At 37.2% G+C, this 11597-nt stretch overlaps 1 protein-coding gene across 1 annotated transcript; it reads left to right on the top strand.

The window, feature by feature from the left end:
• The first annotated feature begins 34 nt into the window (after nt 1-34).
• Nucleotides 35-8753, top strand: TMED5 (transmembrane p24 trafficking protein 5). Its single transcript, XM_058842904.1, has 4 exons — nt 35-299; nt 2563-2660; nt 3353-3536; nt 5851-8753. Exons 1-4 carry the CDS (start codon nt 120-122, stop codon nt 6067-6069), a joined length of 681 nt encoding a protein of 226 aa, XP_058698887.1. The 5' UTR covers nt 35-119; the 3' UTR covers nt 6070-8753.
• The last annotated feature ends 2844 nt before the right edge of the window (nt 8754-11597 follow it).

An 11597-nucleotide genomic window follows, 5' to 3' on the forward strand; every position in this document is an offset into this window, starting at 1 on the left:
GGGCGGCGATTGGCGCGGCGGGGCGGAGGGGGCGGGGCGATGCCGGCCCCGCCCCCCGGGGCTCCCCGCCGCTCGGTGCGTGCGCGCGCGGGGGCTCCGCGCTCCGAGGCGGTGCCGCGATGGGGCCGCGGCTGCTCCTGGTGCCGCTCGGGTGTCTCGTGCTGCTGCTGTCGCCGCCCGGCGCCGCCGAGTTCAGCCCCTCCCTGGACAGCGACTTCACATTCACGCTGCCCGCCGGCCGCAAGGAGTGCTTCTACCAGCCCATGCGCAAGGAGGCCTCGCTGGAGCTCGAGTACCAGGTCGGGCGGGGCGGGAGGGGGCGTCTCCCCGCGGGGCGTCCAGAAGGGAGCTGGGGTCCCGCACCCCGCCCTGGCGGCGGCCTTGCCGTCCCTGGGCCGTCTGCCCGTCCCCTTGTACAGCGGCTCCGTCCTGCCTGCCTGAGGCCGCAGCTCGGCCCTGCCTCAGGGGCAGCGCTGCCGAGGGCCGCGGTGCCTGCCCCGAGCGAGCTCAGCCCTGCCCGGGAGCTTGCCGGCCTCGGCAGCGCCCGCAAAGCCACGTCGGAATTGGACACTGTTACAAGTTCTGCCTTCGAGAGTTAAAAATTAATTTACCGGCCTTTTCAATTATTCTAATTAAATTAGAATAATTCAGTTATTTTGGTGGTTTGGGGGGAGCTTTTTGTTTCTACTTTAGAAGAGCACAAGTCGCCATCCTTTAAAAGGGCAGGATGTAGAAAGTTCACGGTTCTGACCTTGTGTTTTAGCTCTAAAGCATAAGGAACCTTGTGCTGATGCACAGAGCCCGTACTTGCCTAACTTTGTGCTGATATTAAACAACCTTCATCTCAATGATGAAAGTTTTACAGAAGCAGCCCAATTTAACAGTTTGTCATTAAGATTTTTATGTCCTTTTTGAGAAGACTCGAGTTTCCCAGTGATGCCTGGGATAGATCTCGATCTCAGACTATTTTTCCTCCTTAAAACAAAACCTTTTTTTCAGTAAAATAGGTACAGTGAGGGAAGCTGCACTGAATATTCTCCCACCCTATTACTGTGCCTCGAAGTGGGCCAGGATGTCTCTCTTGCCCTCCATCTATTTTTCCCCTCTGTTTCCCAACTGAAAGAGAAAGCTGAAATTTGTGGGTTTTTTCTAATTTCTGATTCTGTTACATGCAGAACTGAACAAGAATAAAAGAGAGATGTTCAAGCTTTGTTTAAGGCCCTTTCTAAGCCGAACAGAAGTTTATTTTTCATAGAGTAGGATGTTAGTCTGATCATAGGCTAAATAAAGACATTATTTTAGAAAGGACTAACGTGTATAACATTATATATGTAACTTATTTCTACTCAGGCATAAATTTCTTAGCACTACTGTTAACAGTAATGATTCATCCTTTTATTTGAATGTGTAGAAAAGGATCTCTGTATATTATTGCAAATAGATTTATTTTGTACTTAATTTGAGTGGTTGAAGCATAGGAATATTTAACATAGGATGCAGGTCATTCTCCAAAGACAGAAGGTAAACACTATTCTAATACAAAGGTTCTTTTCTAGGTGTTCAGACTGGAGCATAGCCCTGAAAATAAGTCACTATATATGGTTTTTAATTTGATCAGCTGTTACCCAATAATTTTCTTTGTCCTTTATCTTTTTTGTTTTGTTTTGGTAAGACTTCAGTGTCAATTTGAGTCGGTGTAAACTTTGCCCTCCTTTTCAGCAGGAGCAGACAACTGTATTCAAAAAGTTCACTGGAAAACAAGCAAACCAAAAATTCCCCCTTAAGTAATGTCATAAAAATGATCCCTCTCCACCCCCTTATGCAGTCCCTACCTTCCCTATAAAGAAGTTCTTCAACATGATAGCTGTGGTGATGCAACTGTAGCTGTGTTACACAGTTAAAGCAGCACAGCTTTGTAATGCTGTAGATACTCCCTGAGAACTTAGGAAGCTAAATGCCTTCAATTCCTCCTACCTTTGGGAAAAGAGAATGTCCTGGCAGAATTCCGACCTTAAATGTGCATCAAATTGTGAGAAGGTCTTGTGGTACAGCTTTGATTGGCCTAAGAGGTTTGGTCTTGTGTTCAGTACTGTTAATTCACCCAACAAAGAGGTGACACCATGTAGTGTACAAGTGATTTGTTGGAACATTTCTACCACTGAAGTGGAAGTAGTGCGGGTACTTACCAATCAAAGATAGCCGCTATAGAAATACCAGATTTAGCCATCTGTTGCTGGTTTTTTTACAGGTTGTCTAACTCTTCCTCCTGAAAAAACATAAAAGTTTTTATTAATCAGGGAATGGTTCAATATAAGCCCAGCCTGGCAGGTTTAGATTACATTTAGTTTATGAAATTGCTAAAATACTTCTAGGTTGAGCCATTTTTTAATCTGTTTCTAGTTAATTTGGTGTCAGCTCATCCAGACAGATTAATCTTTCAGATTCTTTCTGTTCCCTTACCTAAAAAACGTTCTCAAAACACCTTCTCTAAAAACGTTGCTGTCAGCAATGCAAACAGGAATTCCACTGGACAGAGATTGGTTATTTTTGTTTGTTCCACAGGTTCTAGATGGAGCAGGATTAGATGTTGATTTTCATCTGCTGTCCCCAAAAGGTGAAACTCTAGTTTTTGATGAAAGAAAATCAGATGGAGTTCACACGTAAGTTTAAAATCTTCAGACTCAGAAGTGTTAAACAAAGAACTTTTCTGGTTTCTTTAGCAAACATAACTAAAATGAAGGTTGAGTACTTTTTATTCCTTACTATTACAAACGACTTCATAATAGAACAGTTTGAGAATACCAATTTTCTTTTTATAAATACTGAATGCTTTTTACGTTAATTGTACCATGAAGTGAAGGGTATTTTTGTTTAAATGATAGCTGTTAATGTTCAGTAGATAAAAATAATTATTATGGAGTTGAAAAAGGTCTCCATATCTAATATCAAAAGATCATGTGAGTCATACAAATAAGAAGATAAAAGTCCCCTATTTTTCCAGTCCTTTCATCAAAATATGTAATATTTGCTGTAATTTTACTATACAACATAAGAATTCCACTTACTCCTTATTTTGTTGTAATGATTAGCAATGATTCAAAATCCCCAAAAATAAATGAAAGCAAGCTGCTGTCTTTATCATTCTGAACCTTTTGGAGTTAGTGGGATTGTTTTGCTGCAACTGTGTAATGTGTAAGGCATCTTTAGAGTTCTTATTTTTATTTAGAAGACAATTTGCTTATTTGTAAGTGCACAGTTGTCAGTCTTAAAGGGGAAGGTATGCTTGCAAAAACTGACTTTTTGATAACCAGCACAGAAAGTATAGTTAATCATGCTTTGCTTATATACACAGGGTGGAGACAGAAGATGGGGATTACATGTTCTGCTTTGACAACACATTCAGTACCATTTCTGAAAAGGTTATTTTCTTTGAATTGATCCTGGACAATATGGGAGAAGATGGTCAAGATGAGGAAGATTGGAAGAAGTATGTTACAGGCACAGATCTCCTAGACATGAAACTGGAAGATATTCTGGTTAGTATTTGATCTTCAATTCTATTCAATGTAAGAGCTTTTGGAAAAAAACTCAACATCATGTAGCCATTCTGCTTTGGTCTGTTGCACCATACTGGAATGTATTCCAGTTCCATATATTGCTTTTACTAATACAGGAAGCCTAGCGCCATGCATCTCTTGTTGACACACAGAAACTTGAAGATCTCTTCAGAATAAGCCCTTCATCAGCAAGAAGAAACTGCCTAGCTTTCAGTTACTTGGTTTCCAATTCAGCTTCCTTTCTTCCCACTGCTAAAAGGGGACATTTTTCCCTAGCAGCAATTAAATGAATACTTCAAGCATTAAAGTATTATTTAGTGCCAATGATGTAGTTGGAATTACTGCATAATTTTTATCAATGTTTAAAGATAAAGTACTGTGTTAGCCTCTTCATCACATCTTTGCAGAAGTACGGATATCTGTTGCTATCTTCAGTAAATTAGATACTACAATATTAGGTTTTATGCCCCCAAATTTTATTACATCTTTTCAAACTAATAAACAGAATGCGAGTTCATCTGCATAAACTGCAGGTTCATATTTGCAGACACTGTTTGAGTGGTTACGTTTTCTTAAACTGTATGCTGAGCCTGTTTGGTATAGGATTCAGCCTATTGCTGAATCAAAGCTCTTACTCTCTTTATGATCATTAGATATTGAGATTAATCTAGAAGCAAAGGATTTCTTGGTGCTCCAGTGCCACTGTTCTTAATACTTGGTAGGATGCCATGAGCTACTGTTTATTTGATCATAGCTACAGACAATAAGTATCTTAAAAAAAACCAACCCAAAACCCCAACATCTGCACACACTTACTGAATACATCATGTAGAAAAATGAAGTGCATTATTTATTGCCATAAACACAATGCAGATTTTTAAATAACAAAACAATATTAATTAAAATATTTTATAAGTGTATGATACACTTTTAAATAATAATAAAACCAAATACAGAATCTGAAAATCTGACCAGATCTTTAAAATTGGCATTCAAGACACTTAGAAAAAAGAAAAATTTGTATGTGAAGTTGGGAAGAAAATCCCACTCACACTAATCACAAAAAATACTTGAATGGATTTGATAGATACTTGTTTACATACTGGTGTATCTTCCAAAAGAAAAAGAAATGCAGAACTTACCCATGAGAGTCTTGAAAATCTTACAACATAGGTAATTTTTGTAAAGTTAAGATTAGTATTTGATACTATTGGTTACTTTCCCTGTAAGATCTATGAGGACCAACATAAGCACTTAGTAGTTTAATTCCTTAATGAGAGCATATTTTCTGGCAAAAATAGAGAATTGTATCTTACGTTTAAAGCTCTTGTGTGGTGTTCATTTTCCTTATTGTGTAACAATGAACTTTATCATCATAAAATTATTTGGCTCCCCAGAATAGCTATTTTGAAATATTTTTGTTTAATACAAAACAGAAAAATGTTACTGCTGGGTTTAACCTTATGGTTTTGGGTTGTTTTTTTAAAAAATTATTAGCCTCCTCTTACTGCAAATGTTACTCCTCTCACTAAAAGTTACTTCAGGATCTATAATTATATCAAGAACATAATTCAGCATTTCCTGAGACCAGCTTTTATGTTGTCAGTATCTATTGTGTGGTGGATGAAACTTCAACAGATCATAGGACCAGATGTTTACTTAGTAAGTGCAGAATAAGGGTGCAAATATTGAGCTGCTGTTGTCATTGCTGGAGTGTCCATGTACTTTCCTCTAGTTCCAGGGTCACACTCTGTGTCCTTTGTAGGACCTCCAGTTGTCCTATTCAAGATTTATTGTCAAAATTCTGCTTTTGTATCTGGGCTGAAGCAGCAGTTTATAGCCACTACAGTGGAAACACCAGAAGCAGACAGGAATGTAACATTATTTTACTTTTCTTTTGCTGCAGATACAGCCCTGATGGTAGTTTCCATTAAATAACTCCTTAATTTTATTATGCAGCAGAAAAAAACTCTGCATTTGCTTGCCACTACATAATTTGTTCTGAGAGTAATTCTGTCCAAATAGGTTTGATTTCTCTCTTACCTCCCTACCTATAAAAGAGAAAAAACAAAATTACTACAAAAAACTAATTAAGTCTTTTTAGATGATACACAGACTAGACAAATTAATAAAAACTGTGATGATGTGTATATTTTAAAATTAAATTAACTCACTTGTCAAGAAATTAAATTACAGGTGGTAATACAGTGTTAATAATTTTGTATGTGCTGCGAGCTATATACTTAATTCAGGTGGGTTTTTTTTCTAAAAATACTGTTTTGTTACTTACCAGGAATCCATCAACAGTGTCAAAGCCAGATTGAGCAAAAGTGTCCAGATTCAGACCCTACTCAGAGCATTTGAGGCTCGTGACCGAAACATACAAGAAAGCAACTTTGACAGAGTGAATTTCTGGTCCATGGTCAACTTGGGAGTAATGGTGGTGGTATCAGCTGTTCAGGTTTACATGTTGAAAAGTCTCTTTGAAGATAAGAGGAAAAGTAGAACTTAATATTCATTAATGTTCATATTATGATCATAACAATATAACAGGTATGGGGGAGAAGGGGAGCAATAAACTACAGTAAAGAAAATAAAGAACTTCCAGATTCTTTTGAACAGACAGTAAAAATCAGGTTTTCACTTCATGTTGGGCTTTTTGGATGTGATAGTGCTGGTCTTGTTTGTGTTTGGGGGTTTTCTGTTTTTTGTGGTGGTTTGTTGTTTGGGTTTTTTTTTTAAACATGAACATAATGCCTCCTCCCAAACTCTCCTGTTTTTCCAAATGCTACTAACTATTTTTTTGTATTTGTAGGATTTGTTAATGATTATTAATGCCTACCTTATGCATAGCATACTTGGTGCATATGCAAAGTAATGTTAATATAACTGTAATTTTCTTCATTTTCAAAAAAAAGTTTAAGTAGTAACTTAGACATTGGTTGAGTTGCTGTTAAATACGGATTGAATTTACCGTGCCTAAGTTTATGGGATTGGTAATTAGTGTCATTTTTGTTCAAAGATACATGTTTCTTAAAATCCTCAGTTTCTGTTCTTTGGCATCATGGAGAAACGCTGGGCTAACTATGTAAGAACATGAGACCTCTTTTTATAACAGATGACTAATATCAGCACTTTAAAAAAAGCACCATCAATGTGAAATTGAGGCAGTCTTGAAAAACAATTGGAAAAAATAGGTATAACTTCTGCTCATAAATCCTCCTGTCCTGTAGTTGTACAATCCTATTTTCCTTTTTGGCTGTTACATGAGACAAGTGACTACGTTGTATACAGACAATACAGGCACACTTTGAAGTATGACTTGCAAATTCTTAGTTACTGTCACTTCATGTAATAGATAATTTTTTTAAAGTAATTTCTCATGTTTTTTCCTTTTATGAAAGGTAGGGGCTGTCATTGTTTGCCAAAACAAACACTGATTGTTGTAGTTTCAAAATTTCTCTTACTATCCATTTCATTTTTATTACAACTATGACTAATCAACAGTCAGGTGACTTACATAGGCATATAAAACCAAAGCTGTTCACCTAAACTTTCCTTTTTTGTTCACTCTCACAAGTCTTTCAGCTGTGTAAGTATATGCTTCATATAACCCATGTTTCTGTTCATCTGGATAAGGCAGAAATCACAGGAGCTGTAAGTACAGGCTTCAAGTTTTATGATCAGCTGAACATGTAGTATCATGTAGTATCATATCAAGGCAAAGCTAATACCAAATCAGAAATGTATAATATCTGGATTAAGTGGCTTTTAACAGTGTAGTGAGGGCATAGGTTTTGCCAAAACCCCTGGTGCATCAGAATTAACTTTTTTTTCAGTAGTTTCAAGTTAGTAATTTTTACGATGTGCCAAGTCATTGGAATTTCTTGTATAAATGTGTTAACTACATTTCATCGTAAGAGTTTTTTAAAAACTTTATTAAAAACACTTTTTAAAAAAGTGTTTTAAAAAAGTGTATGTAGTAGTGTTGTGCCTGTTGTGGGGTCATCTGTATGAATGGCAGAGTTGCAACTTTGAGACTTTCTGTGATAAATATTGTTTTATGAATAAAAACAGGGTCAATAGCTGCATTGAAGAAATACATTGTTCAAATGAAACAGATGCTAGCAAGGGCTACAGAATATAGAAACAGCACTTCAGCTTCAACTTCAGACAAGAGGACCTAGCAATAATATTTCTAAATAGTTTTTATAAGCAAAATTATTATTACAGAACTTGTTATAGAGGGCTCCAAAGGCTGTTGAGCCACTTCAACCTTCTGCAGAGCTACGTCCAAAATAAGACTACCCCTTTAAGGTTTTGTGTATCTTAATTCTAATATGATGCTTTCTAGTCTAAACTGCCTGGAAGTAGAAAGCTTACTTCTGTGATAAGAACAAAGTCTAGGAAAAATAATTCTTTCAGTTAGAGTAGCAAATAATGTTTTCCTTCCCTCTCCCAGCAGCACTATATCATGTTATATGCTTGCATCACCACGTGTGATGCTCTAAATCATCTGCAAAATGCTGACCTAGCTCTAGGAAGCTGTGACTGACATCTACCTCTGCTCTCCAAGCTACTAGAGTCGAGATTTCACCTTACAACTGCAACAGATAAGCTCTGCCAAGTTTTCCAAGGGCGCCTTAAGAGATTGGGTTCCCCCAGCTGCTCTGCTGTGCCTCTCTGTAGTTACATCAGTGGCAAAGGCGTTTGGTGTCCCAGTTTAACCTGCTACTGGATGCAGCCAACTCTGATCAAAGACAGAGGACTGCTGCAGTTCAGTGTTTCCCATCACAAACAGCCATCACTGGGAGAAGGAAAATGCAGCAATCAGCAGCAGAGGTCATCTGGAAGAAATTATTGATTTGCAACTAAGAGCTCTGACTGTATTTGCTCTTCATTCAAGGTCCACTATAGAAAATGGAAGAGGGAATAACTAGAAAGGTTCATTGACTTTGGCAGCTGGAATATGTTTATGATGGGTGAAGGATTTGACATTCAAAGTTGCAGTTAAGTAACACTGTACATGGATTTTGAAGAGTAGATTGCTTTTGACTGTATAAAATTTACAAAGGAGAATATAAATAACATTTTTTTTCTTAATGGACTTTTTATTCAGAATTAAATGTTTTAAGACTTGCAAATGTTGGATAATTATGCAAAACTGAGATTTTCAATAAATCAAGTTTAAACCTGTGTTTGTGTTGTTTTGTCATGAAGGAAGAATGCAGTGAATACCTATGGATGCTAAGCTAACAGGAAATTCAGTTTTAGTAATGCAGCTTTTTCATTTCTTCCTCGTGCAGTGTTCAAATTCTCTTCTTATTCACTGTAAATATCAACTTTATCAGTGCAAATAATTTCAGATTTACACAGGCATCAGCTCAGAAAGATACCAACCTCTGGTTTTTCCAAAAGAAAGTATCTAACATATTTACCTGTTTATTTCAGCAGCAAACATCAACAGGAAGCAGTGTCACAATCTCAAGCTCACAACTAAGAATCTCATCAATTACTACTAGTTGTTCTTATGTAATATTTTTGCATTATTCATAAAATAATACTCAAGATCCTGAGAATAAAGCTCAAAATATTGGAATATTTTGAAAATATTGGAGCATTTTTTTGGGTAATTGACACAACAAACCCAAGCTTGTTTGCCATTTCATAAGACTCCTGAGACACCCGGGCCTGTCCGGAAGCCTGCAAACCACATTGTTCAAGAAATGAAACAGGAACTTCCTTTATGCAGTGTTTTGAATCAATGAAATAGCATTTTGATCTAAGGTACAATGTTACATTGTCAGATTGGGCAATTAGTGGTAGAAGGAACAGTGATTTGACTTGAAATAGTACATGAGCAGTAAAAACTTTCAGGAGCTATTTTTGGACACAGATATGTGAAATACTTGCAAAAGTTCCCTTTCCTGATCTCTCCAAGTGTGCTCCATGAGAAATGACACCTTCTGCCTTCACTTCTCCTGTACAACACAACACAGCCTTGTGCTTCACACTGGTACATCGTTTCTCATGCTCAGCAGTACAGCACAGCATCCTTTAACTCCACTTGTTTGCCAGGTTGCAGCATCATCCTCATTCCATGACCACATGGTACAGTGTTAAGAACACAGTTTTAAAGATTTTATTCCATTAGGCACAGTAATTCGTTTTTTTCTTCTTTCTTAAGTTTTTTGGGTTTTTTAATATTTATATGGCAATCTGTTCTAAAGACTCATTATCCCCAAAACTTAGTTTCAGACTGAAACTAAGACAACTGAGCTATATATGACTTCTTTAAAAACTAACAGTTCCTTTCCTGTGCTTCAAAGAACAATTCTCCTCAAGTCTTTCATTTGAGAACTTAGCAACCTGTGGTGGACAGGAAACATACAACTCTTAGTTACTGCTAAGAAATTGCTTCTGTTAAGCCTTTCCTTTTCCATGCTTTCCCCCTGGCTCCAGCAGTACTCTCCCACAGAAATTCACTTTTCATACAGGAGGAGTGCCATATGAATAGTGAGGTACAGAGATAAGTAAGCACAATTTACACAAATCGCTATAGAAATTAATGCAATCAAAACCTGCATAACTTACTGTATAACTTCATTTTCAAAACCAACAATTCACATAACTTGATTTTTATCAAAGGCAAGGATAATAAAATAGTAATAAAATTATGAAAAACAGAAGTAATAGTAAGCCCGCCTACACTGCTGAAATTTCACCAGAAGCATCTGAATTACATCTCTTGTGCTACCTAGTGCTAGAGTTGACAGCAGTTAATGAGATTTGGAATTTGTACTGCTCACAGACTCCTTTCTTCACTTGGTGAATACCAAGTTTCTGGAAACTATATCCATCCTCACTCCCCATCTGCTACCTGCTAAATTGGAACACAGGTGTATAATGAAGGCATAAAGTTGCCAAAAGAAAAGTTCTAGAAGTATGTATCTATACGTTTCAACCTTACATTAAGGGACCTGAAATTAAACATATAATATTCTTTTACATTTAAGGATTTAATGGAGTTAAAACCTTTCCAGTTGCTTATTCATTCCCCTTCCCACAATTTCCAGCTATTGTTGATGATCTTTAGAATTTTACCGTTAGTGCTTTCTGGTTTCTGCTATCATGCAACCAATTTGTGAAGTTATGAATACCAAATTAGAGCAACCAAGTAACACAAAGAAAGCAACCTTAGTAATGTTCATGAATGAGAAAAACAGGTACATAGCAAAGCAATAACTATCCCACTGGGTGGTGACACAAGTGAATGCAACAATAGCCAAGTTTTGTGAGTGTTCATTAGACAATGGCAAAACACAAATGAAGGACTTGGAAATGGTGCTTACAGAAGAACTTTATTTAGAGCAAGATAGAACTATTAATGAGCTTCCTGCTTTAAAGCAGGTTTTGAAGTAAGTGAGCTTGTTAAGAGTAAAACTGCAGATGTCAGGATTGGAAGATCCTGGGTTGAACATGAAATAAGCAGAAGACTAGGAAACCAAAACCACATGGAAGTCAATCCGTGCCAAATACTAAGTAGCTAAGAATGGGAAGTAAACTGAATATTGTCAAATTGAGAAGCTGGAAACATAAATTAGAACAAGACAAACACACACTGATGAAACAGTATCAGTAAACAGATTAGAAGAAAGGTTATATGAAAAGAATGGTATGAACTACAGCTGTGTTTGAAAAACTAGTATATGCACGAAAAATATTTTGGTACTAATGAAAACCAGAACAACTGTTCATATTTTGGTATATGGATCTCAATGCTGAAATATGTACAAACCTGATTTAAGAAACAGCAGAGATGAGCTAGCTGGGAACATCAAGGGATTCAAAAATGCAAAACAGTAAAATACCAAGACAATACAAAAATCTTGTTTCATTGTTGGTGGATGATAAAATTGAAAGACAGCAAAAGCATGAAATTTCAAGCTCATTCTCAGACTCTGCACAGCTTGTACTAGTATTTGTCTTTTGCTTTTCTTTCTATTGTCCTGCACTACCTCTGCTAAAAGAGTTGTTCCC

Source organism: Poecile atricapillus, chromosome 7 (genome assembly GCF_030490865.1).
Source record: "Poecile atricapillus isolate bPoeAtr1 chromosome 7, bPoeAtr1.hap1, whole genome shotgun sequence".
In the NCBI taxonomy this organism is placed as follows: domain Eukaryota; kingdom Metazoa; phylum Chordata; class Aves; order Passeriformes; family Paridae; genus Poecile; species Poecile atricapillus.

Coding starts and splice junctions, on each gene's coding strand:
- TMED5 (XM_058842904.1), top strand. CDS start 120: ATGGGGCCGCGGCTGCTCCTGGTGCCGCTCGGGTGTCTCGTGCTGCTG. Junction 2,661..3,352: donor AAATCAGATGGAGTTCACAC/GTAAGTTTAAAA, acceptor TTATATACACAG/GGTGGAGACAGAAGATGGGG. Junction 3,537..5,850: donor TGAAACTGGAAGATATTCTG/GTTAGTATTTGA, acceptor GTTACTTACCAG/GAATCCATCAACAGTGTCAA.